The sequence below is a fragment of the Pseudoliparis swirei genome, chromosome 24 (genome assembly GCF_029220125.1).
Source record: "Pseudoliparis swirei isolate HS2019 ecotype Mariana Trench chromosome 24, NWPU_hadal_v1, whole genome shotgun sequence".
NCBI lineage: Eukaryota > Metazoa > Chordata > Actinopteri > Perciformes > Liparidae > Pseudoliparis > Pseudoliparis swirei.
Window position 1 is genome coordinate 18961073 of NC_079411.1, and position 27333 is coordinate 18988405.

General features: G+C 41.0%; 3 protein-coding genes across 3 annotated transcripts; all 3 read right to left on the minus strand.

Moving 5' to 3' along the window:
* Positions 1-68: 68 nt before the first annotated feature.
* sumo2a (small ubiquitin like modifier 2a) lies at positions 69-3244 on the minus strand. Its single transcript, XM_056409143.1, has 4 exons — positions 3138-3244; positions 2101-2232; positions 1377-1448; positions 69-587 (listed from the first exon to the last, which is right to left on the minus strand). Exons 1-4 carry the CDS (start codon positions 3156-3158, stop codon positions 522-524), a joined length of 291 nt encoding a protein of 96 aa, XP_056265118.1. The 5' UTR covers positions 3159-3244; the 3' UTR covers positions 69-521.
* Positions 3245-4413: 1169 nt separating this feature from the next.
* On the minus strand, positions 4414-17044 carry gga3a (golgi associated, gamma adaptin ear containing, ARF binding protein 3a). Its single transcript, XM_056409832.1, has 17 exons — positions 16988-17044; positions 15432-15516; positions 15204-15279; positions 14984-15082; positions 14765-14888; positions 14479-14582; positions 13075-13155; positions 12757-12894; positions 11965-12046; positions 11560-11685; positions 10539-10733; positions 10372-10439; positions 9910-10292; positions 7838-8127; positions 7113-7282; positions 6819-6929; positions 4414-5946 (listed from the first exon to the last, which is right to left on the minus strand). The coding sequence occupies exons 1-17, from the start codon at positions 17022-17024 to the stop codon at positions 5836-5838; spliced, it is 2280 nt and encodes a 759-aa protein (XP_056265807.1). The 5' UTR covers positions 17025-17044; the 3' UTR covers positions 4414-5835.
* A 3544-nt stretch (positions 17045-20588) lies between these two features.
* Positions 20589-26111, minus strand: grb2a (growth factor receptor-bound protein 2a). The gene is made up of 4 exons (XM_056408886.1): positions 26077-26111; positions 25911-26033; positions 21575-21740; positions 20589-20780 (listed from the first exon to the last, which is right to left on the minus strand). Exons 1-4 carry the CDS (start codon positions 26109-26111, stop codon positions 20589-20591), a joined length of 516 nt encoding a protein of 171 aa, XP_056264861.1.
* Positions 26112-27333: the final 1222 nt, after the last annotated feature.

Below are 27333 nucleotides of genomic sequence, written 5' to 3' on the forward strand. Positions count from 1 at the left end.
TACATGCTAGCTCTGATGAAAGATGTGGATTAGACTACCAACCATAAAATAATCAGCAAGGACACATGTTAAAAAAGACTCAATTTATTCCAATAATACATTTTCATAACAGATGTGAATTTAAAATGCAGGCTTAATTGACAATAACAAAATTCCATCTGAATCAAAACTCAATGACATAAGTATAAAAACAAAACAAAAAAAGACCAAGAAGTTCTCTAAAAACTCTGGGGGAAAAGAAAAAAAAGAAGAAAACAATCCGTGGCAAACTTTTACATTTCTTCAGCACATTAGACATACTGTAGCTTACAAGTCATCTACACTGTGCAGTTCAAACATGTTAACATAGCAATGACAGTGTGATTATTCTATCTACATCAACTGTGTTGCTGCCTTTGAGCATTGTGTAAAAGTATTCCACTGGATGGTATCAACACTGGTCATGAGCATTTGAAGACTGGGTATAACAAAGGTGTTTGGGGATGAAAAGGGGAGGTAGGGATGTTCGTAGGAAACAGTCTTTAAAGGGAAGAGCCTCCGGTTTGCTGTTGGAACACGTCAATTGTATCTTCATCCTCCATTTCTAACTGTAGGAAAAAAGTTTAAATGTTAGCTGATGTGAAGGCAGTGATAAGCCTTTACCGTAAAGCCACTTGTGGAGTGTTGACAATGCCAGAACGGTCAGCTAATTCTACAAAAGTGTTTCACCGGGAAGTTAGTTTGAAACATAAATTAATTTTACTTAATTTCCTACCAAGCACAATTAAGGAGAGCAGGTCAGAAAACAGCAACTGACTGATTTAAATGTTAGATACGTGGTAGAAACAAGTGGAAAAGATCAACATCAGTTTAGAAAAGGTGCAGAATCTTAGGAGAGTTTCTCCTGACCAGAGACTCGCAACATGAAACTAAACAAGACCATCTCCTTCATGAACCTGGTCTACAGCAGCACAGCTACAGCGCATCAACTGATCCCTTCACAGCAGCTCAGTGCCGTTCTTAAAGTAGGCACTGTGACCCGTAACATAATGGACAAAGCTGGCGTGAGCCTTGCTCAGGACAGTCTCAAGGAACAAGTTAAAGAGTACAGCAGGTGCACAGAGTGGACTGTTTGCATAGAGCAGCTCTTTGTATGTGGATCCAATTCAGATCATTTAAACATGAATTCAGACTATCGTGTATCAAACCTGTAAATCCAGTTTTGCACTACAAGTATACAAAAAATCAATAAAAAATGTATCTTGCATTTAGGAAAAAACACTTGCGTTTTTCAATTTCTAAAGATAAAGGCCATAACATAAAAACTGACATTTAAAATCATAGTCATGCGATACCTAAAGTAGCATTACTATGAGGTTAGTAGGCTGCCGCTTTACCTGTGAGGGTGTGTCTGTTTCATTGATGGGCTGACCGTCAAATCGAAATCGTATTTGCCGCATTGACAGCCCCTATGTGGACAGAGAGAGAAACATTTTGTTTAACATATATATATTTTTTAAGAATCAACATTTTCAAAATTGGTGCCGATGATCTACAAAAAAACAAAACAATTCGGCTGCACAGCTGTTCCGTTTTTCGAGACTCGTTTTCAACCATCAACCAATTAATATGACAGATAAACAAGATTTCAGGAAACCAAGACCCCCAGTGCCAACATATACATAAACGCAACTCTTTTAAACAATAGAAATAGGTGTCACAATAGTATATAAGAATTTCTTGACCATATGGCTTACTGAATAAATACAATGTGCAATAAGATTTCATGAGCAATGAAGCAAAAACACTCATAGAAGGGTAAACAGGCGTAATTGACCAAATTATTTATGATCCAATTCTAATCCGTGTCACAACACTTCCAGTATGCCATGATGGCACTAGCATGGTCCAAATGAAACAGGGCCATAATTATTCTCATCATCAATCCCACCTGTGTTTACCCGGCAAAGACATTTTAAAAAGGCTGCTGTGAAAAGGGCCTATTATGCTACATTTCTTTCTCATTTGTCTGGAACACCACCATCCGTGCTACCCCTTGATGCGATTAACTTAAACATGTATTTTTTGTCAGGGGTCGTAGTAACTGTTTGGTGGTCTCACCTGCCGTTCACAATAGGCTTTCATCAGTTTGTTGAGAGGAGTGTGCCTCTTGATCTTGAACTGCACCACCGAGCCATCCTGCCCTGCCACTTTCAGGTTGATGTGCTCATTGCTCTCGGTCTTCACTCCCTCCTGAAAGAGACAAAACACATGTTTGCAGCAAGTTGAGCTGATTGCAGAAAGAGATGCCAGGCAGTACATGACCACTGACTACTATGTGGAAATGCAATTCGCCCAAAACCCTTTCTGGCCGGGTCAGACACTATTTAAGATTGGGGTTGTACATTGTGTACCTCAAACTATTCACATCCCCGTGTGGAAATTACCTTTCCCCCTCCGCCGTTATTTTAATCTGACCTCTGCACCCCGGTAAACTCAGACCGGAAGGCTTGTGCTCACCGGGAAAAGAAAAGGGCAGCAACATTAGACCTCCAACGTTAGCATTAGCATTAGCTTTCGGCCGATTAATTGGCACCGGCCTACTACTTATAGCAATGCCCGACGGCCTAGTCGGGACGGGATATTTCAACCTGGAAAGGTGAATAATCCACTCTCGTGCCCTAACATTCCGGCGTGTGTGGACGGGCATAATTATTCCACAAGACATCCGTTAACGGTTTGAGCTCAAACAAACATCATTATTATGTTTTGTCCCGTTGTATACCGCTATCTGGACGCATCTGTGAGAATTAAAGACGTTACCGGGACAAACAGTACTTGTGCCACCATATTTGACGTGAACACCTATTAAAACCGACCGCTTCGTTTAAGAGGTGTTAATTAAGTGCATCTCGCAAAAGACCGGCAATTATTTCTTTCATACCACACGTTAGCTTATTGTGCTAACTTCGCCCGCTTGCTAGCTAACGCGGTACGCTGTTAGCGTTAGCTCCCGTTTGGGCCGTTAGCTTTCTTTTGTAATTGCGCAACCGTTTGGATGAATGAATCCCACGGGCGTCTTTTTCGCCGGTTTTGTTTGCAAAAAGTATCGCACACGAATTTGGTTCACAGACCGTAAAGAGAACCCCGCTCCTCACCTTGGGTTTTTCGTCGGCCATGGTTGCTACTGCGTCTGTCTGCCTGTTCTGCTGCGCCTGCGCTGTCAGCCGCGCGCCGCTTTGCGTGGGCTGGCTGGAGTCGGCTGAGGCGCACACAGCTGCGCCAAATCAACGGAGCGCTCGTTCCACCAGTGGCGTCCCTAGGCTAAAAATCCCGGGGCTAAAGCCCCGGATGTTTTTTAATTAGCCCCGAATGTTAATTTTTTTTTTAAAAATGAAAAAAAGATTTGGCACACAAGTGGTTAACACCTCCAGGTCGCACGTGACGTCATTCACCCAAAACAGCGGAGTCAGACTGGCAGCAGGCGCACGTAACAGCAAGCTGCTGTCTGAGAGTGTTTCTATGTCTACACATTTCGCTGCTTCACTCCTCTGGGCTAAGCCCAGCGCCGCCGCTCCCATAACGCGCATCGCTCTGCCGTGATACGCGCCGACACATCCGCACACACAGGTGAGCTCACTCTCACTAGAAAAACTCACTAGCACCCCCCCCGTCGACAACGATCGCCGTGGGCTAAGCCCCAGATGTATCCAAATCCTAGAGACGCGCCTGCGTTCCACCACCGTACCAGAAAATCTATTTAAATATTTGTTCATACAGAAGTAATGTTTTCTGCAAATTGATACTGTTTGCATCCGTGAGTACTTTGAGGTGATTGTACTTTACTTAAGACTTCCTCTACTAAACTACATTTATGGCACAGTTATACTTTTCAAATGTTACACGCAACAACTATGAAGATTATTACCACCCAAACATCAATACAGTCGTTAAAATTAGCTCCAACATCAATGTGCTGCTTGGATGTTACAGAATGACAATAACTAACAAGTATAAAACATATACAATAACAGCAGGGATCATTCACCAACATGAATACCTTTACGATTTTTGCACTATTGTAGTGTATTAGATATTATTTTGATAAATAAATGAAAACACACCACTGAAATACTGTGGTAATATCCTACTGCATTGATATTGGTTCCTTAAGACAGTGGTTCTCAACCTTTTTTAAATGATGTACCCCCTGTGAAATATTTTTTTAAGCCAAGTACTCCATCCAGTGCAAAGCATTTTTGGGGTTGAAAATATATACAATTAAGTTTCTGAACTTACTTATATTGTATTAAATAACAATTTGCAAAGGCTTTCTTAAATGGATGCTCATTTTAAAGATATTTAAAAAAATCTCCCCTACCCCCATTGGAGAACCACTGCCTTAAGACACAAAAAATGAGGCTAACACATGTGAAAATTGTATTACAAATAGATCCATCGCAGTCTTTATTTTTCCATGCACAGAAATAGCTTTTCAAAATATGTAACATTCATCTAACACACCATTTTTAAAGAAATGTCAATTAGCATGTATAGCTCTAAAAGCCTCAGAAAGACAAAAATAGTCAAATTTTTTGATGAACAGATGCCTGATGCTTCGAATTAACAGTCAATATTTTACTATTGATGTACAGTATTTTCTCAAGGCGTACTCAAATAAATATGATCCCAAGTTGATATAGGGCGATCCTACATAAGCTGAACATTTACAGTCGACCCAGGGCGAATAACCTACCCTTTTGGCTTAGTTTCCACAACATAGTCTAACAGCGGCAAAAGCAAAGAGTACATAGAGCCAAGCTATGCACTGCATTTAATTAATGTCAAACAAATTGATCCGTGCCCTTAAGAGCTCATGTCGCACCGACCAAGTGAAAGGGGCTACGGCGTCTGCATAAGGCTGCCGTTTAAACTTGCAGGATTTTAATTTTCTTTATGATCTATCTAGAGCACAGCTTGGACACAAAGCAACACATGTAATTCCTCAGAATCCACCCTGTTGCTACACAATGTAACATACGATGTCTGCATATTTGGGAACAAAAAGAAGACTTTGACAGCCTACTAAGAATTTGTGCCACTCATATTGCAATACTGAAAGTGTCCATTATAAGAAGAGTATGTGGAGCAAGGAAAGCAGCCAACATTTGCAAAACCATACAGGAAACTGACAGATCTGACACAGTCTTCCCAAAACCCAAATAAATCATACATTCATGTCAATAAATACTGAAAGACTTAAAACAAAGCAAGAGTATGAACTACGAGTCAGTATATAACTCGGCAGAAAAGTATTCAGTAGTAACTGTGAGGCCGACTCTCGATGGGCCAGTCTGTGGGAGTCTTTTATGAAGCAACAGAGGGGCTCTTGTCTGCTCCTGTCCAATGTCTTAAGCGCAAAAAACCTTGTTATCATACGTGGTGAGCAGCAAATCATGTGAAATACAGGTCGGTCACATGTTCATACAACCCTGGCTTCACAACCTCCTTCAATGTGTGTTTTCTATGCTCACTGTCTGGCAATGAGACAGTAAATATCAACATTAAAATAACAAAAAGGGTGTATAATAATAATAACAATACAAATAAACGGATAATAACGTAGCAATATTTAACATCAAAAACGTCACTTCATTTGTTACTGCACCACACTAACCCCTGGCTCTGTAGTAATGTTTAAGTTGGATGTGCGCTACAGGACTTCGGCTACTTCAGTGGGCCATCTCAAGCAGAAAAACCTCACATTGGTCACTCAGTCTTCCAATGCTGCCCGTTGTCTTGACCTCGGCGCTGCACTGACTAATTTCAGTATTCTTGCAGTGTCGGCAGGCCGTGCTATAGAGCGCCCCATCTGTCGGCAGACGGAAACTCATTCACCTCCCCAACCTCGGAGTGTAGCTGTTCTCCAAGCGTGAATGTCAGTCTGTATCTCATCCGCACCTTCTCCTGCAAAAGAAACACCCAGCTTAGCAGCTTTCATTATCTCACTGAAACACACACGATCTAAAGCATTATAGGGCCAGTACTGTGCAGTACTGAATTGAAACAGATGACTAGAATTACCACCGTACCGCCAACCAGTCTGTCCAAAATGTCATTGTTTCATCATCTAAGAGATTTGTGTGACGTCGTCACAAAGAGCATGTGAATTAATGAGTTACGGCCAAAACCTAGTTGTGAGGTGGGAGAGATCTTTGATCCCCAAATGCGAATCATGCTAATCTGGAGTCTAATTGATGTTTGTGCCAACATATCAGTCAGACGGATAACCGCCAAACATCTTTCAAAACATGTCTCTGGCCAACACTGTTGTTTGCATGTATGAACAAATCTAAATGTGTGTGCTAAATTTAGTTCCGTTTTGACCACGTTACATTTTTTTATCTGTTCACTCCGCTCCGACTCGCCGCACTTCAATGTGTCGTTACGATCTTCACAGGGAAGCATCATCAAGGTCTCAAGTCTATTCTGGTATAATTTAAGGCAAAAAAATGCATATTTTGAGGGATTTATTGCAGCACCCCCTAATGTTTGAATATTATGAAAAGCTGTGTGTACGTTTAGGGATGCTATCTAGACAAAGGCTAGCAATTTGATATGCATTTCCAATTTAACAGCGTTTGCGATAAGATGAAGGCCCCAAAAACGCTTTCCTTGCTAGAGAAGAAGAATAATTCCTAGAAAAACAATAAGTTCCTCGTCACGAGGACCCTAATAAAAAAACACAGCTGGCTTGAGGAAGTGTTCCGTCAATAAATCTGTCACTTGATGCATACAATTGTATGAAGACCAAAAAACAGCTCCAGGCTGAGATTTACCTTGAGAGGATTTGCAAGCAGCATGACCTGCGTGATGGCAGCAGGGGGAAGGATGGGGTTGAAAGGACCCAGCTCCGTCCCGGTGGGCGCCTGCAGTCTCACTTTCATCGTCTGGTGGATTAGCAGAGCAGACATCCATGGTCATTAAACAGATGCGACAGCCCACTCATTTTTCAGTAAAATATTGAATGTATTTTAATGAGTCGAACATCTGCAAATACAATTTTTTTTTTCACCAAAAAAAAAAAAAAAAAAGGCACACTGTAACTCCTTATGCATTGACGGTGGTTTCACCTTGGGCACAGCCGCCTGCAGAGCAAAGCTTGTGACAGGCTGCGAGGCTGTGTTGAGCGTGGACGCCACCATCACCAGTACATCGGGTCGGCCTGCTGGACACTCGGTGGCGAAGTGCAGCAGAACGCGGACACCGTTTTTGTCGTAAGCCGTCACGGGACTCACTTTACCTTGAACCCGGCACACAAAAGGGGGAAAAGCATGTGATTATTACGGAGACCGAAACACCAGCTCTCACTGGCCCCAGTGTACTCGGTGCTGAAAGCACGTTTTGATGATGTGACATTTACTTTGAGATCCACATTAAAATTGTTCACAAAAAAAGACCAAGTTTTACAAAGCCACTTTAACCACTAAGTGGCAGGAATGTCTAAAGTGCAGTCTTTCCAACCACCAATCACTCAAATAAGGAGGAAGGTGCTTTTTTTCCTGACGAGAAAACACGTTTATTAAAAATACTCGCACTACAGACACAGAACAACCTAATTCCATTAGTGACAATCCTCGAAAGGGAATTTTATTAAAGTGTATTTCTTAAGCATAATCAACCCTAATTAAACTAATGTTTATACATTGGCTTTTAACTGCAATTTTACAAAATTACATCTGACTTCACAAACATAGAATTACAATTAAAAGCAACAAAATCCACTAAAAAATAAATAATAATAATACACGCAAAGAAAACCCCAAAACAAACATACAGCATATTCCATGCAACTCACTTGGCTTGATAGCATCCAAAGGGACAAAGACATTGGCCAGGGACACCTCTTGTCCTATGCCTGGGCTGGCCTGGCTCAGAGGCAGGATGGGGTGCATAGAGTGTAACAGAGGGCTGTCATCTGCCTGACCCTTAGCAGGCGGGGGGGTGGACCCTGCCTGCGTCTCTCCTAGGAGCAGAGAGATGGACGTGGAGGTGGAGGCGACACCAACTCTGGAGGACGGGGCGGCGGGAGCGAGCAGGTCCTCACTCTTGACCAGCGAGCGGCCGAAGTCCATGACATCAGGCGCGCTGTGTGGATGGATAGTTTAAAAAGTCTTTGTCACAAACATCTCATGTCCCATAATGCTCGAATGTACAATGACGGACATATAAACATCCAGGACGACACGATAACAGATGCGGGACGAAAGACACCACCTGGTATGTCAAAACAAACACTGGGCAGTCAGGTTTGGTCATCGACAGCGCAATGCAAAGGCACTTGGCCTGAGAGGTGAGATTGGGGGCATTTCTATTTCTCTAAAAACGGCTCACAAGATGACCGATGATGGGATTACAGGGCGTCGTCGTGTTCCGCATGTCACATCCAACATGGCAGTTGGATATTGACTAAACTGTCTCGTCTCCTTATGATCAATAATCATGGGCGGCACCAACGTGGATCACGTTTCCGTAGTAAACGGGAGAGAAAACATTTAGAAAGCTCCTGATTTTGCTTGTATTTATTTTATTCATATTAATAACTAGAGATGCACCGATCAGGTTTTTTGGTGCCGATCACCGATCACTGAAATCAGTGTCTGCCGATCCGATATCACCGATCACGGTGTCGATTGAAGCATTCTATTTATTGTGGAGCATTATTGCCTAGGACTATGAGGAAATACATATATAAAGCACCTCAAACATTAAAGAAATTACTGATTTCTTTAAACATTTAGGACTTTTACTTTGAAAAATGTCCTAATTGACACATAAAAATTGTTTGATTGCTATTGTAGGGGATTTCAGATATGTATGGAACACATCTGCATTATTCATTTCCTGGAAGTCTTGGAGAAATCTATATACAGGACTTTTTTTAACATACAAAAGTCTGACTTCTTTTTATAAACTCTTCCTTTGTACAGTAAACATGTTTTAATGTTAGCATAATTTAAGCTAAATCTCAGAAACAATCTCTAAAGATACAAAATCAGTTCATTGTTTCCTTTTATATGTTCGTGTATGATTTGTCGACATCTTATTTTGAAAAACGGATGTTGTTTCACGTGGTTCTTTCCGCTAACTTTATCAAAACCCTCGCGCTCCCTATCGAATGCGTTTACCGTCAACATCAGTCTATAGGGGCAGACATGTGAGTGTCGGCTGAGTTGACCCAGAGATTCAACTCGGGGGACGAGGATCCCCTCGTGGTCCTCTGCACTCCGCGGCCCTCGCCGGGCGCATTGTCTCCGTTGCGATGCGCTGCGATTGAAACGTCTAATCGTTTTTCTCGCAGATTTTACGTCATCTGATCGGCCGTTTTGAGAACGCCGATCAAAACCGATAATGGGAATATCGGCCGATCAGATCGGTGCATCCCTATTAATAACCATATGAATAATAAGAATATATACGTCAAGACTTCTTGAAGTGGGGTTGAGGTACTTATTCAAAGTCAGTGTCCAGCACATCCCCAGTTTGGAGAAACAGACAAGTGTTACCGCACGGAAGCAAAGCAAAAATACTAAAAACAGCGTCCTCCCCATCCACAGCATTACATTGATGAAGACTCTGCTCTTTGAGCGGCTCACGGGTCACCCACAGATCACTTTGTACCGAAGAATAATTGAGTCTCGTGGATTTGCCATTTGGAAACTAGTAGTTAAGATGCATTTGACATTTCATAGGACAGCACAAAACTCTGTTGAGGATTTAAACTCAAAATATTCAACACCTCATCAGGCCAATCAGTACAAAAATTATTAAAAAAGAAAAACTTAATTTTACAAAAAAAATCTATCCACCTTCTTGTTTATATTACACTGATCCCTATTTGAGTTACCTTGTGGCCCGGTTATTACTCACATTGTAGGACTGCCCAGATCCAGCAGGGCGAGGTCTTGCAGGTTGTGACCGAGAGCCGCTGCGTAGGACGCTCCAGGTGGAGTGACGGGGGCGGCTGAGGGAGCAGGTGAGGCCACACTGAAAGACTGAGGTGGAGCAGCTGGGGCCGCGGCGGTGCTCAATGCTGAGATGAAGGAAGGGGGGAACATGACTGATCCTGTAGAAACCGGCGGCGTGGAGAAGACGGCACCGGGGAGGCTTAGGGCGGAGGCCGTTTTGGGAGAGTTGACTGGGTTAAGCGGGTCAGCTGTCAAAGAAAGGGCGTCTGGAAAGAGTGACGATGACGAGAACGCGGGAGCTGAAGGCGAAGTGGTGTCAAAGAAATCTAAATCATGACTGGAATCCTGGAACAAAACAACATTGCAATTACCAATAAGATAACATTTGATGTTTTGAAGGAATTATTGCAATTTATTGAAATACCTGTACAGACGGAAAACCATTGTTCAGGTTTACATGTGCTGATTTACTTGGAGCGGGTTCGTTGAGGCCTGTAAACAAACACAAAACATGTCACATACATGTGGACAAGATTCTTTCTCGACAAAAAAACAACAATGTGCAATGTTGCCATGAAAAAAATAATTCACCTAAAAACAGCAGCTCCTCATCCAGCAGAGAGAACGCTGCAGAGGGAACAGCGGGGCCTCGGGACTGAGGGTCACTGGCAGCCGACCCGAACAGCAGGTCAGAGGGAAGAGACGGGGACGTTGTCGGGGGTTGAGAGACGCCCTGGATGTCCAGACCCAGCAGGTCAATCAGAACCTCGGACTGATTTGTGCGACCTGTGCAAAAAAAACACTGGCCGTGAGAAAACCAAAAGGAGCGCTCATTTTCAAATTGCCTTTTCTGTCTCATCTAATAATAAAACAGTAACTACAACTTGTGATTTCAAATTTGCTTTTAGTTGTGCCTTCTCTTTTTGATTATTGTGTATACTTATTATTTTATTATTAGTTACCCATATTTTGCACTTAAAATTAGTGCTTAGTTGGTATACGTTTCCAAACATGGTCCATGCTGGGTCTGTCTGACTATAAACTTTACTTCAGATTCCTGGACATGACGACCTACTGGGCATCAAAGCATTGACAAGCAAAGTCGCAGGAGAATTTCTTTGGGTCTGAGAATACATTTGCAGAAATTCTCCCTGTCTTTTTTATTTAACAAACAAGTGTTTCCCAATATTTGTTTCCCCCGGGAACCACATTTAAAATAAATTGAATAAACATTGCGACCCAATTCAGACGGCCTCGTCAATAAATCGTGAGTAGAGCTAATCTGTGCGTAAATGAACGTCCCTGACCATTATTTACTTGCACATCGCCTTATATTATCTTGAACGGGTTAACCAACCATATAGAAGAGCTATACATGTATTAAATCACAACTTTGTCTTATGCCCGCGCTTTTGAAAACAAAATATGCATTTCAACTTTATTATTAATGAGACAAAATAAATAGATTTCAGGCGGCTCAAAGATGTTCGACAGACACCATTTAAGAGTCGCGGTAAACACAAAACCGGATGCTTATGAAAACATGAGCAACCGCATCGCATATTATAAAGCCAGGAGCACACAATGAGGACTTGCAATTCTTGAAATGTACCTTGTCTGAGTGATAATTGTGTTTGTTGTGCGCCGTCAGCCTCTCCATTGACGATCTGTCCTTCCACAATCTTCTTATAGGAATTAATGACATGGGAGAGGTCATCACTGGCCTGCAGGATGTCTCCTGATCAATGCATTTGAAAAGAAGACGAAAAGAAAGAAGGTTGGATTCGGTTTGTAACATTTGAACAACAAAAAGAACTGTCGCATTGTGACTCACAGTAGTTTCTATATGTAGAACCGTGTGGGATGTTTGTTATTTTTATCAGTCAAGTGGTTGTTGTTGTTTCTCTTGGGATGTCTGGCTTTTGAGTCAGTGCGAGGCCGTGACGCAGACGTTTCCTTCTTGAATTACGAGGGCGAGATCATGAATCATCTGGGCAACAATTAAAGGATCTCTTACCCAAGCTGCTTTCGTTGTCCTCCGTCTCGGTGGCCAGTTGAAACACAGTTTGTCTCAACTTCTCGCAATCCCCATACAGCTCCTGGAAAAACAATAACAATATATATTTAAGAGCCACAAGGATGAAGTTTATAAATGACATCATGACAGCAGCAGGTGAACGAGCTGCATTAGGCATTAGGAAACAGTTGTTCTACCATAAAAACAACACCGTAAGAAAGTAGGGTAGAGTTTATTTACTTTGTGTATATAGTTACGGTATCTTTGTTTACATCAAATAAAGACAAGCAGAAACGAAAGATATGATGGCATGTTATTTTGCGTAAGGAGACAGGAACTCAGTGTGTCTGCAGCTTGTTTGTGGCTTAACAAAAACCACGCTGACGGAACACCGCTACAAAAATATATATACACAACTTTTTTTGGTATCACTTAATATTAATATCTTCATAAATCTCATTCAGAAACAGCCAATTCACATGAAAAGAAAGGAAAAGTGTTCTCATACTTAACAAATGTCACTTAAGACTATGATAGTAAAAAATTTACTTTTACTTATGTTATTCTTCAAAGAATAAATGACCGTTTTTCTGAAAGACCGGTAGGTCTCAGAACGAGGCGGTTTTTGAAAAGTTTAACACACAACAGCACCCAACGACTTTGAGCAGCTTTGTGGCTGAAGTCTGAACTAATAAGTATGATTATTCCCAAAAGGTTAGTGAATGGCAAAGAAGGGAGTGAATTTGTTTCTAAAGGTCATGTGAGCCACCGTCGTACAAAGGAAGAACAAACCCTAATGAGCTCCTTGTCTCCATCCATGGAGTCTTGGGGGTTGAAGTGAGCCAGCATCTCGTTAAGGAGCTTGACGCTGCTGTCGACGGCCTCCAGTGTGCTTTTTTGCTTTTTTACTTTATACATTCTCACCTCGTCCTGGAACAAAAAAAAAGTATTGCGTTGAACACCTTTGACAGTGCGAGAATAAATACAAGCTTTGACATGAAACCCAAGAAAGGTGTGCAGTAAGTCGATTTAAACTTGGGTTTAGGGTCAGAAAGCTCCCAAAACTGAACTCTAAACAAGGGAATAATCAAAAGACTTCACCCGACGCACCTCCTTGACCATGTTCTTGATGAGCCGATTGGCCTCTTGGAGATCTTCGGGCTTTTTGCTCTTCAGCAGCTCCGATAATCTCTGCAGAGAGACAACAAAGACCGAGAGCTCATTTCCCACAGATCACCCTACAAGCACCGGAGCCGCCCCAGCTCCCAGACCCTGGGAAAAACTAAATTCATCCATAGATGCAGTCAAGTAAACATGACCTGTTTCAGTGTGTCGTAAGCGGTGAGGTACTTGGAGCGGGAAAACAAACAAATAGCAGCGTCGTAAATCTATGTTAAATATGACCTTTTACTTCCACCGCAGTTAGTCACAGAGGAAACAGTGAGGGCAAGAACGAGAGGCTGAGAATCATTTTAAACCACTTGTTGGACAATTAAAAAAAGAATTGGTTTCGGCACTCCAAAGCAATAAACTCTGGCACACTTCTCCACAGCTCTTACTCACGTGGTCATATTACACAATAAGAAACTAATAGGAAACAAGCAAAAGGTGAAGACAAAGTTATATTTATCTGCACTTACAGTATATTAACAATTTGAGCCCGTCAGTGTCAAGAACAAGCACTTTTAGTGGACGGATAACATTGCAGCCTGTAAAGCGTCTGCAACGCTATTAATACTAAATGCAATTGTTAATAAGACACAAAGACCCCTGGGAAAATAGGTTTCAGGTTATAAACTACCACATTTCCCTTTTAAATTAGTAGACGGTTAATTACGTGACTTCTTTTAATGATTTAATTTCTCGTAAAAATGGGCTGCATGCATAAAGAAATATTTAAAAGTAAAGTACTTCAACTTTTTGGGTTACACCCTTATTTGCTTTCTCGCTGAGCGTCAGAAGGGAGGATTGATTGCTAGCTGCATATTGGTCTGTCAAATGTGAAGCTACAGCGAGTAGATGGTTAGTTTCCTGTAAAGACAGGAAAAGGCTCGCTTGGCTCATCCCAAAAGTTACAAACCCATCCCTTCCAAAGCTTAAATTAACATGTTATGTATTGTCGTTTAATGCATGTAAAAACTAAAGAAAAAAACCCTGAAAGATTGTGCTTTTAAAAAAAAGGAAAATTATGTGCTGCACTATTTTGTGTCGGGGCAGCGTCTTGCTGGAGCCGAGCCAACCGTCTCCTGCATGTACCTTCATATGTGATAAACATCTCTGCAAGAAAATGAATTAGGCCACTTCCAGAAATCACACTATTCCCTGAATAGCCATCAGCAAAGAGGCTCTGAGTAAATATACAGGCACGCAGACTTCAACTGCAGAGGTACCAAATTATCTTCCCTGTAATAATAAAACCGTGAATTGGAATTTTTTAAACTTGTTTTATCTGTGCAAAAAACTCTTTCCCCTGTTTGATCTGCGGCGTCCACATCCCAAAATAACTCTTCTTACCTTGCTCGTCTTCTCGTCATCAAACACGGGATTCTTGGGTCGCGGAGAAGACGATGGTATTATCGTAGCATCAAGAGGAACGTCTGGGTCAGCTAAAACAATGGCTAAACGAAACATGACAGACGGCTATTACACTGCGGAAGTGACGGTTTCAAAGGGCAACACTTTTAAAGTCGACCGCTCAGCATTGTATTGTTGGATGTCACTAGCATGCAAACGTGTTGTTTTACTTTGCATTAAATCGAATCCGAGGATTCTCTCGGCCTTTACGTGGTTGGTGTCTCACCCTGTGACTTCAGCATCTCATACGCTTCAGAGACTTTTGCTTCATCCGGCAGAGACACAGTCCAGCTGTACAGCATCTCGATCACTTTTGTCTTCACTCCCTCGGACACTTTGTCCCCGAGATACTGAAAAAGTGACACATGCACCGTTTGGAATAACACCACAAACTCCCAATTGCAGGAAATGCATTCCCATCAGAGGGACATCTTATGTGACTTACTTTGGGTGAAACCACCTTAATTAATTCATTTAAAAACCTAAATTTTCCAACTTCAGTGTGAAACCGTTGCCCGCAGTTCTTCATACAAGCCTCGAGAACCTGCAAAAAGGTGAAAACAGTGCGAGGTAAATATCTTCTTGCACGTTCTGCAGATGGACATCCAAATAAATATGTATATTGTTTTTCAAAACACAGTGTAGGGGGGATCACACTTACGGACCGTTAATGCCTGTATCGCCTCCCACTCCTGAGGAGACTGAATCTTGTGAGCCAGTAGCCTGACGGATATTTGTGGGCTGGAAAACATGAAAGAAACAATCTCAGAAAAAAATAATAAATAAAAGCCACCCAAAGTCGCAGCCTTTATACTGAGCTCCCCGTGCTTAGCACAAAGAAGTCACAGATGATGGGCTTAATTCAATGTTATGGCTGAGCCGTGTGACCATACCCTTCCAGTTCCTTGTTGATTTGGTCACAGAATCCCATTATGTACTCCCAGTCTTCCTGTCTGTTAGCAGGGTTGGTGGCTTTGTCTGCAAACAAATAATATGTGACAGGTGGGGTGCGGGGGGGCAGTGCGGAGAACTTCACATATTACAAAAAGTATGTGTAAATGTTTACATTACGGCTACGGCGTGAACAGGTTAGGCTTGCGCATTTTGACCGATGCTATCAGCAAGGTCAATTTCATAAAAACAAGGTCCCTGAAAGCACCACTGGTTTTCCCTCTGAGGAGAAGGGAGCCTTCAGCTGCTTCACATGAAGCTCGGTGGCTCACGAGGAAACGTGTTGTCTCAGAGACATTAAACATCCGTCATATGCATGACATGTGTCATACAGGACAGTACAATACAATTACAATTGTACACATATTATTCTGCGAATAAATAAATAGGTCAGTTTATCAGTTCTTTTAAATATATTTTGAGTCACATTTATTTATTAAATTCTAAAGATAATAGAATAATTGGCAGGCTCTCGGTCAAGGGAATATTGATTCCTTGAGAATCTGAGTGAATTTGAACTATAACTGATACAACTTAATGGCTCACACATATCTATTATATTTTCTGTTGCACGTTATTGTTTTGAAAAGATAGTTAGTGTAAACCTCTTTATTGCCAAATATTCAAACTTGTTTTGTTGAGTTCTTCACAGGTTGCACTTATTGTTATCATCTTGAAAACATATCCAATGCCAAACATGTTATTTGCAGCCACAATAAGCTTCTTCTTTTTTTGCACAACTTTATTTGCATTGTTCTAACAAAGTGATTGCACTTTTTAGTTGTTTTTGTCCGATGGCGCAATCTGGTTAAATTAAAATTGATTGCATTTTATTTATTCTATTATTTGAAAAAGCAGAGTCACACAAAGTTGTTATTTCAATAAATATTCAGCATGGAATTGTGTTCGTGCGGAAGTGGGGCGCGACAGAAAAAGTTTGAGAACCACTGGAGCTCTGAGATAAATTAACCATATGAAGGTTTTATACATCAAGCGTTGGTTCCGAGACCAGCTCGCAACAACTTAAGACAATTGGTATCCATCGTTTTTTCCAGGTCCTCTTAGGTTATCGATTCTCTCTTAAACAGCCTCCGGTACGCTTCACTGATCGAGTTTGTCGACATTTTTTAAAAACTATGTTAACGTCAGCGCCTGGAGATGTTTACGACAGCAGCCTCCAACAGGAGGGAGTGGACGCTAAAAAGCAAACACCGACAGTACCACCGCATGTTTTACCAGTATTTCAACATACCGACTCAAGTCCGGGACACGAGTATAAACCAAACACGAGAGCATATTTCAGCTAGCGACGTCCGTTCGCCAGCAGCTGTCTGCGTTAGCCACTTTCCCGACAACAATTAGCGGCGATAGTTTGCAGTTTTATGCGATGTCATTTAAGTCCAACTCTTGTTTCGAGCACCTACAAGCGCACCGCACATCGGTGCGCAGCCCTACTGTATATGAACGACGCGGAAAGAGAGTTTAAGTATGTACTTACTAAGCCAGGACTCCAGCGATTCTCCATCTTCCGCCATATTGCCACTCCGACACAAACAACGCGCGTGATCCGTGCTGCCTTCAGTGGCTGTCGGACAAATGGGGGTCGCCCAAAGTTCTTCTTCGTGTTCATCTCCAGGTTGGAACAGCGGCTCGGAAACAGCTTCGAGCTGCATGCCGCCACCTATCGTACAGGAGTGTGCTCACTTTATTTATCATCTCCTCCCCTCCAACCCCGAGCGTGCTTCCTGATGGCGAGTCTCGGTTTTATTAAACAAAAGAAACAACGGTAATGATGTATGAACAGGCACGTGCACAGATAGAGCCCTAGTGGTGCTCAAGCACCAGCCCTTTTGCCCTGGATGAGTAAAGTGCCTTTTTTGCTGGAGACACATTTTTTTTATTCATCCGTATTTAAGAATAAAAGTTACTCTCTCTGTCATCAAGTCAGATGTGTTTTAATATCCGACGGGGCATTTATTTGAGTTATTGTGAGAATTTCGCCCCGACATGCTCCGCGGCGCTCACGAGCCCCCCCCCCCTCTCCCTCCCCCCCGCGCCCCTCCCTCCTCCACTTCCTCTTCCACTTGGTGCTCGCGCAGTGCTCCTCGCGCCACCAAACGGGTGCACCTCCTTCTCCTTTGACGCGCAGCACCAGACAAACAGGTCCTGACGGTGTTTGTCCCCTGACGTTGTTTTGTGATAAATCAACCACAACATTAGCGCTGCTGAAAACATGACGTCACAACTGGTCCGACGTTTCCTAAACAAATAAACAAACAAAAACTTCGTGATTTCAAAGCCTCGTCCAGCTGTTTACTGACGTTAGTTATGTTTCGAGAATAGAGAGGGAGAGAGAGAATAGAGAGAGGAGAGAGAGAAAAGAGAGAGAGAGAAGAGAGAGAAAAGAGAGAGAGAAAAGAGAGAGAGGGAGAATTCTTAGGTTAGGAAGGCTGGCTCCATCATCGGCTGCCAGCTGGAGCACCTGGAACAGGTGGTGGAGAGGAGGACGTTGAAGAAACTTGTGTCCATATTGGACAACCCGGACCACCCTCTCCACCACCTCCTACAGGGACAGAGGAGGACTTTCTCCAGACGTCTCCTCACGCTCCGCTGCCACAAGGACAGATACAGGAGAACATTCCTGCCGGCGGCTATGAGGCTCTACAACAGATCACCTCTTGCCAGATCATAGTGCAATAACTACACACATTTCATTTATTTACACTACACACATACACACACATTTCATTTACACTACACACATACACACACTTTGTATTTTGCACACTGTCTATATTTAATATTTTTATATTTAATTTAATTTGTCATTAGTATTGTGTATTGTGTATGCATATATGTTGGATATATACATTTATATTTTACTTTGTATACTTCTTGTATATATCTATATCTTTCATCCCTGTTTTTTATATTTTGTTTTATATTTTATTTTGTATTCTTGTGTGTTTAGTTTATTGGTGCTGCTACTGCTACGACAAATTTCCCCTTGGGGATTAATAAAGTATATATCTATCTATCTAGCTATCTTATTTCGTTCTATTTAACAGGGGCTAGTCTAGGATTTGCGTGGCCAGACTGAAAAAAAAATCATAAGATAGATATATACTTTTATTAATCCCCAAGGGGAAATTAGTTAGTTCATGAGGCCTCTCTTGTTCAGAGGGCCGGGCCAAATGTGGAGGCGGGCCGTATCCGGCCCGCGGGCCTTAGTTTGAGGACCACTGCTCTTGGCTGTTGATGTCTATCAATATCGCTCATTTTGAAAATGACGTAAGAGGGCAATACGGATCCGTATCAGACCGGCGAGGAGGGCAATACGTGGCTGGCATGACGACCCATGAGCCAATCAGAACGCTTGTACTGTTGTTGCTATATAATAATTCATCTTTATTCATAAAGAAAATGTAAGATAGCTGTCTGATGCTGCCAGAGGAAACGCAGGTCGAGGACAGCATCATCAGTGTATTGCTGCTTATGCTTCAACTCTGTCAGAATTTTTTTTTGACATTGGGTGCCCTTTTTTTTGGTTTGAGCACCTGCCCCCCAAAATGTCTGTGCACGTGCCTGTGTATGAACACACATTAATTGTAACATACTTGCATATATACTATGTTGCCACTATCTCTGTTGTAAACACTGATAATAACCAGATGGACAGCCTTGTTGTCGGGGATATATATCTGGGACTCCCTTTAATTTTCCGTGTCACAATTTTTTTTTTTTTTCAAGATTTCGATATATAAACACCCGGATATATCATAAGAAGATCAAAACAAACAGTGAGTAAAACGTATAATGGATAAACTGTGAATATTGGACCTTTACAAGGAGGCTAGCCCAATACACGTTGGTTGTCATTACACTCACTCTATTTAACCATTGGTACCAAATCCCCCCCAAAACATCTGGCTGTCACAACCCATCAAAAGTCCCATAAGATGTCCAAACCCGTTTACTGTGGGGCCACGTGGTGGCGCTCACAGCTCAGAGAGGGCCTACAGCAAGCATATGTGTCCACAATGTTTCCCTCTACATTCTTTATCTCTTGATCTTTGTGAAGCTTGTGTGGCGAGGACATCCACTTTAATAGAGTTTATTCAGCTCCTACCGAGAGAGAGATAAACTTTTTTTCTGAAGAAAAACCCCCAATTATGTTAATAATACAAATATTTAATTAATAGAGCACAGTAAAAGTCCTGCCTTCAGAGATGAACTGAAAGCTCAGCACAATCTACTTCCATTTAATCAACGCCTGTTCAAGGTGAAGCTTTCAATTCTAATATGAAGGTGGGTAGTTTGATGAATAGTAATGCATCGTACCTTTTTGTCCAGTGTGCATGTATTCTACTTACAGTGTAGAAGTACACTAAGTAGAATACAGCTGTAGTGACCTTGTTGCCTATCGAAGAAAAGGTCACTGTGGTTGCTTGAAGGTTTAGTTTCGACGTGTGCAATAAACAGATGCAATGTCCAGTTTTTAACGTGAAAGGTTATTTATTTCTAAAGTTGTAAGTTTTCCAACACAAACCAAAATATACTTTCCCTGTCCAAACCCATTTTTCTGTTCCCAAATTGGCCTCTGTCTTAATTGACAGTGGCCCTACGCCCCTTAGCGGTGGGAGGTTAAACAAAAACAAACAAAATGGCCCTTACAACAGGTCAGTTGCCTATTGCTAAAAGCTTTGGGGGCCTTTTGTAACTTGTGTTCAGGGTACAATGCGTTATTAAAATCATTACATTTTTCCCATGTCCAAACATCATAATCATAAATCCATAGCAGTTTAAGGCCCTTTTAGGTTGGGTCCCCAGGTTTTAAGAAGCAAGCACAGTGTTGAGTGTGAGGTGGTTTGTGTGAGCGGCTCTCCAGAACATACACAAAAACACACACACAAATTAAAATAAAAAAGATTCCTATGCCCCTATTTGCTAAATACACACAAAACACACTCTACATTGCAGATAATCATCATCCAGGCTATACAAACCAGAATAATGACAAGTGACAACACGTACAAAATGCAATTTAAAAAGTGTCCCCTCCATGGCAGTTTTATAATTCATTAAAGTTTAATCTCTAATCAGGTCTGGCTGCTTTCGGCTGCACTCGGTGTCACGTAATTGTTGGGAAACATGCCGGTCTTTCCGTTGCACGTTCCCTTCCACCAGCCGGCACCGGACTGATCCAGGACCTGGACGATGTCTCCCCTCTTGAAGCTCAGCTCGCCGTCCTCTTTGGCCGTGAAGTCAAACAGCGCCTTGACTTGAATACTCTGCATAAGGGGAATAAGATAACAGAGTTACAGTAGTTTGTTTGCTTTGTTTCTTCATTTAATTGTTTTGTCGATTGATAATCTGCCGTAGTACAGAAAAAAGTCATATTTTATAATTTCATTTGTGAGAAATGGATGAATCAACTGGATCACTGTCTTAATTTATTTTATCATGTATTCCTTCTTTCATCGCTGAAAGAACATTCACATTCAAGCCGGAAGTCGTTTCTCACCATTGGCACAACTGCACAAGAATGCAAACTTGTAATCAGTGTGCCCAGTTTGAAAGAATAAACTATCAAATACAGACAAATCTTGATTTTAAAAACTCTTAAAGTAAATAATTCAGACACCAGAGGAAACTTTTCCCGCTGATGAAATCTGCTTTGTTTGAAATAAAAAAGTAATAATAATAATCAAATTGCTATTTCTAGTACAAATATGAACCTTCAAGCCTAATGGAGACTGTGACTCAACTTACACTTGCAGTTGCTTGTGTGACTGTGTGTGAAGTCAGTGTGAATGCTATGCGTGTGCACTGCATATTGAAAGGAGAGGTCCACCCGCCTAATCCCAACCTCCACACTCGAGAACTCATGGACTTTGAGGATTTAGACCATAATGAGTCGATATTACACTATTTTAAGCCCTGGCCGCCTCTCACACTCAACCATTTAACAGGTGACGTCAGTTCAGTCCCTGAGGGTTCAGGGTTTCAGGCCTCAGGGGGGACATTGGGATTGGGCCTTTCCCTCACCACCACATCAAAAGGAACATATCCTGTCAGTGTGCACCTGGATTTCCTCAGGATCGTGGAGATAGATTATTTGGCTGCGGGACACCGAGGAGGTGTGGTGAAATTCCACCAGTTGGTTAAATGAGTCAAATTTAATTAACCAGAGGAAATACTTCCCTGCTCCGTCACGAAGGATTTTAAAGTACTGGACACCGTTTCCAAACCTGAGGAGGGTGAAAATGTGAAGAACAAGTAGATTTCAAAAACAAAAACAAAAACAAACTTTGTTTGTTGATATTGAAAAGCTAAAAAAGAGATTTAAATGTTATTCTGAACCATTTACCCAAAAGTGTTATTTACTATATAAGTATCAGACCGTAACAACAGTGTTGTGAAATTGGGGGTAGGAACTTGAGAGGGGAATATGGGCAGATAAAATGTTAAATTAGATGTGCAATGTATGAATGTGTACTCTTTTGAGAATGAGTAAATTACAAAAATAATATTTAGTAATGCCCACTGAACGATTCAGCTGATTTAAATTATCTAATATGTATACAGTATATATTGTAATTTCCTTTTACATTCAAAGCTTCTAATGAGTAATTTTGAATAAAGCTTTGAATATCTGTCCTCGTTTTTTAAGAGATAATCTTTTTGTTATTGTGGTTACATAAATGTAATTCATACAAAACTCACTATATAAAGCACCACCCTTATTACCTTCCCGCCTCTCTTTCTGTCAATGCCACTTTGGTTTATTTTTCAATAAAACGGATATTTAATCATAAAATAAATGAATAGTGTTGTGCAACTTATACATTTGAATAGTATCATTGATCCGTATTTGAAATCCAATTATATACACTTAATCAAAAGGTAAAAAATATATACAAATAATATAATAAAAACAAGATGAAGTACAGACATGCCTTGATTAGATAGATAGATAGATAGATATATACTTTATTAATCCCCAAGGGGAAATTTGTCGTGACAGTAGCAGCAACACACAAGAATAAAAACAAAACACAAAATATAAGAAACAGGGATGAAAGATATAGAAGTATACAAGTAAAATAAAAGTAAAATACAAAACAAAATATATATGTAAATATACAACACACATGCATACACAACACACAACAACACTGACAAATCAAATACAAAAAATATTAAATATAGACAGAGTGCAAAAAGCAAAGTGTGTGTATGAGTGCAGAGCAAATGAAATGAAATGTGTGTGTATGTGTGTAGTGCAAACAAATGAGATGTGTGAAGTGCAGATCAACATAGTGTAAGTATTCAGTTATCGTTGTAGTTATTGCACTATGATCTGGCAAGAGGTGATCTGTTATAGAGCCTCATAGCCGCCGGCAGGAATGTTCTCCTGTATCTGTCCTTGTGGCAGCGGAGCGTGAGGAGACGTCTGGAGAAAGTACTCCTCTGTCCCTGTAGGAGGTGGTGGAGAGGGTGGTCCGGGTTGTCCAATATGGACACAAGTTTCTTCAACGTCCTCCTCTCCACCACCTGTTCCAGGTGCTCCAGCTGGCAGCCGATGATGGAGCCAGCCTTCCTAACCAGTTTGTTAAGACGGCTGGTGTCACCGGCTCCGATGCTGCTCCCCCAGCAGACAATGGCAAAGTGCAGTACACTGGCGACAACCGGCTGGTAGAATAACTCCAACATCTTGCTGCACACATTGAAGGATCGAAGCTTTCTCAGGAAAAAGAGTCGACTCATCCCCTTCTTGTACACAGCGTTGAAAAAATATATACAAATAATATAATAAAAACAAGATGAAGTACAGACATGCCTTGATTAATTAATTACAATTCAAATGCTGGAGGCAACCTTTCACACTCTGGATGCACAAAGGGAGACGAAGGGAATGAAGCACTGCCGGCTACGTGTTTCATCACGTTGAATCATAAGGGACAGCAATACCCAGCAAAGGCCAAAGCTCAAATTAAATGTGTTTTTTAAATATTCCATCAACACACATACAAAGATAAACACTCAAGCTGTCAGATTGACAGAAACATTTTTCACCGTGGCTCAGGCGGATAAAACAAAACCGCCTAGAAGTTTGTGTAGTTGCTTTTACCTGTACCGATTTCTGCATTAAATGCCCCTCGGACCCAGAGTCCATCCACACAGGAAGACATTTTGACATATCAAGACAAGCTCAGGTGTAAATGATCAAATGAATGATGGTTACATTCTATAGAGCTGCTTCAGTTTCTGGTTACTGCTACAGAGCATTCACCCTTCTGTTTTGCTCCAATCTGGAAATAAACCTGTGTGAATAAATATTCATCTTTGATTTTATGTAGGTAAACATGGGTACAATTAAAATTAAACTTTAAAATGTTAATATTGTATAGTTGTCTGGGTTTTATTTGTATTTATTTATGGTTTGTTTATTATTTTGGGAGTTTAAAAGAAATGTTATAGTTATATGTAAATGTATATATATATATATTTATATATATGTATATTTATACATATATATATAAATAAATATATATATATATATTAGGGCTGTCAATCGATTAAAAAAAATTAACTAATTAATCGCACAGTTTGAAATTGCGATTAATTAATCGCGATTAATCGCGATTAATACATATTTAAAGTTAAAGTTCGCACAGTTTTGAATTGATTTTTTATAATGATGTCGCGATTAATTTAAATAAGTTAAGTTAAGTTAAAAGTTCATTCTTTTAAAGACAAAACTTCACACAGAGCTGTGTTTTCAAAGGGCTCCTACCTATAAAGGGCCAGATAAAGGGGTATTTAATATCGTGGATGATAAATTGTTTCTTCAGTGAAACATCAGATTAGTAAAAAAAAGTATATTGAGACCCCATTGGTCCTGTCATCTTTAACATTGAACAGCAGAACCAGTGGCCTTGGGAACTGACTGACATTCACATATGTCACCTTAACCCTCTGGAGGGGGGGCATTTTACACATTACAAAAAAAAAAAAAAAAATTGTTTAACCCTTGCTTGTGTTTCATTGGTTTTTGAATCAATAATACTGCCCTCCTCTGCCCGCCTTGTTAATTTGACCCCATTCAATGTTTAATGTCGGTGTTCTTTCGGTAGTCAACAAACAAACATAAAGTGCCTCACACTTAAACTTGGAAAACAATATTAATTCTAATAATTTTCTGAGGTTTTAATTGCATCAAAATTTGAACAAAAAAAAAAAAAATATTAATAAATATAAAGGTAACAGGAGGGTGAAACATTGAAACATTGAATCGGGTCAAAAAAACAAAAGGGAGAGGAAGAGTTAAAATATTCAAAATGTCAAAAAAAACGCAAAAAGAGGTTAAAAGTGTTTCTCGGGTCAAATGACCCAAAAAGGGGGGAGGGTTAAATATTCGGGTCAAAAAAATGACAACAAAAGGGCAAGTTAATGTTTTTCTCTCTTTAAACACAAAACTTCACACAGAGCTGTGTTTTCAAAGAAGCTCCTACATATAAAGTGCCCAGCGGTATTTAATATCGTGGATGATAAATTGTTTCTTCAGTGAAACATCAGATTAGTAAAAAAAGAAGTATATTGAGACCCCATTGGTCCTGTCATCTTTAACATTGAACAGCAGCAGAACCAGTGGCCTTGGTAACTGACTGACATTCAAATATGTCACGTTAACCCTCTGGAGGCTGGGGCATTTTATACATTTTACAAAATAAATTAAATTCACCGTTTAAAGTTTTTTGTGTGACACACCCCCCGTGTTATACATCAAACATTCCAGAACAATCTCAGCTCTGCTCAAATGAGCCTCATTGTCCTCGCGCCCGTGTCCTCTGGTTCTCTGACTGACAGGCTGCTAAATGAGCCTAACCTGTGAGGTGGGAGGTCCTTTCTGATTTACTGAGTGTGCATTGGTATTTTTCCGCCCCAAATGTTGACAGACAAACGGATTGACCAATCACGGTGAAGATTTCGTGTGACGAGTTCTTTCCGCGCGCGTGTCGACGACACGCTCCCTCCGTTCCTCTGTGTATCAGAGGAGGAGAGAGAGGAGGGGAGGAGAGAGGAAACCGACTGATTCATCCACGAGTTTAAACTGATTTCTGCTCCTTATTTTCGCGGAGAAATGATTGTTTTAAAAACGGAAACAGTGTCAAACCGTACTGCTGCGGTAAAAAAAAAAAAAAAAAAAAAACTTTATGTAATTTTTGTTTAAATTTTTTTTTGTATTAATTAATAAGATTAAAACGTACACATGCGAGCCCCAGCTAATATATATATAATTATGACATTTCTTTTAAACTGTGTGTGTGTGTGTGTGTGTGTGTGTGTTTGTGCACGATTGTGTGATCGTGCGTGCTCCAGCACTTCATGGTGAAGAAACTGGAATGTTAACTGACTTGACAACAAGCTCAAAATCCCCTGGAGTTGACGGGCTCCTAATGATGAAGAAGGCTCCGTCCTGTTTCTGTTCCTTCAGCAGCTCCTCAGCTTTGGCTGGAGTCAAGTTGTCTTTAAACCAGCTGTCAGATTCAGCAGAACAAACACACAAAGGAAATGCTTTACATGACAGCTATTGAAATCTTAACTCCTAGGATCATCTCGATGGCAAAAATAAATCGCACAGGTTGACGGCACTTTAATAATCTCATAATTTCCAAATGAGGTGAGTTCTTGCCACGACCCGAAAGTCGGGCTGAACAGGTGCCAATGAGACGCCCTACAGATCATTTACGTTGGAATTGAAATTCATTCTTAAATTCGGCTCAAGCTAATACAGTCAGACAAATAAGTGGGTATCTTTCAAAGTTACAACATTTTAAAGGCCTTTAACACGAGTTTGGGAGAGTTTGCCTCTCGGCCTAGAAGCTAACGCTGCTAACTGTGCTAAGAGTGCAAACTACGGCAAAGGGGAAGCTACAGTATTCTTTAAGCCAGGGGTCAGGAACCTTTTTGACTGGGAGAGCCATAAAAGACATATTTCCAAATATATTTCATTGAGAGCCATATAGTATTTTTAACGTATAATTTTAATGTGACTTCTGGTGCTGCATGATGCTAGGGGGGGGCTGGGGGTGCAGGTGACTTCTTCTTTGCTCCGCCCGATGCGCGAGCACACGCCGGCATCGGAGCTCTGCAGCGCGCGAGACGGAGAGCCGAGAAGTGTAAACGCGACACTAGAGACAGAATGACATGCTGCTGTAGAGACGATCAGAAACAGACCTTTAGTTTAATAAAGGAACAAAGATGTGCTCTTTAAGAAAAGGGACCTTAAATTACTTCTGCTGTAATCTGGCGCGATAGAGAAAATTACAGAGGGGCGGGCGGAGATTTTTTTTTTCTCAACTCAAAATTGTCTGGGAGCCATATGCCGTCAAGGGAAGAGCCATATATGGCTCGCGAGCCATAGGTTCCCGAGTCTGACCCCTGCTTTAAGCCATCTGTTTACTTCCAGAGCTTTGCTGTTACTCATCGTCATCCAATAACAGTCCTTGGTCTTTGCATGTGTCACAAAGTATCGTGAAAGCTTTTTGCTGGTCCGCCTTTTAGTGTTTTATATCATTGTATGGATACTCTTTGGACTTGACACAACGAGCAATCCGAACATGTTCCCTTGGTCTAGTGTTTAACAATTTAAAGCAGAACAATTAATCCTAAAGGAATTTAGCAAATCAATCAGCAATGAGAACCAATTGATGAAACACAACATTACTGCTTTATTTTCTACAATCATGACTTACCTTTGTGGGTTTGTTTTGATATAGTTCTTGGGAATAAGGCCTTCTTTCCCTTCTTGCTCTGCAATGCACTACTCGCTGCCAT

Bases quoted from the DNA above. Each gene is read 5' to 3' on its own strand.
- grb2a (XM_056408886.1), bottom strand. From the start codon at position 26,111: ATGATCCTAGGAGTTAAGATTTCAATAGCTGTCAT. The intron at 26,034-26,076 runs GTAAAGCATTTC...TGAATCTGACAG, and splicing joins AAGATTTCAATAGCTGTCAT to CTGGTTTAAAGACAACTTGA. The intron at 20,781-21,574 runs GTGCACACTGAC...CCCCTTATGCAG, and splicing joins ACGATCCTGAGGAAATCCAG to AGTATTCAAGTCAAGGCGCT.
- sumo2a (XM_056409143.1), bottom strand. From the start codon at position 3,158: ATGGCCGACGAAAAACCCAAG. The intron at 2,233-3,137 runs GTGAGGAGCGGG...TGTCTCTTTCAG, and splicing joins TGGCCGACGAAAAACCCAAG to GAGGGAGTGAAGACCGAGAG. The intron at 588-1,376 runs GTAAAGCGGCAG...TTTTTCCTACAG, and splicing joins AAACAGACACACCCTCACAG to TTAGAAATGGAGGATGAAGA.
- gga3a (XM_056409832.1), bottom strand. From the start codon at position 17,024: ATGGCGGAAGATGGAGAATCGCTGGAGTCCTGGCTTA. The intron at 10,734-11,559 runs GTACATTTCAAG...TTTTTTGCACAG, and splicing joins ACAATTATCACTCAGACAAG to GTCGCACAAATCAGTCCGAG. The intron at 10,293-10,371 runs GTATTTCAATAA...GTTTTGTTCCAG, and splicing joins ATGGTTTTCCGTCTGTACAG to GATTCCAGTCATGATTTAGA.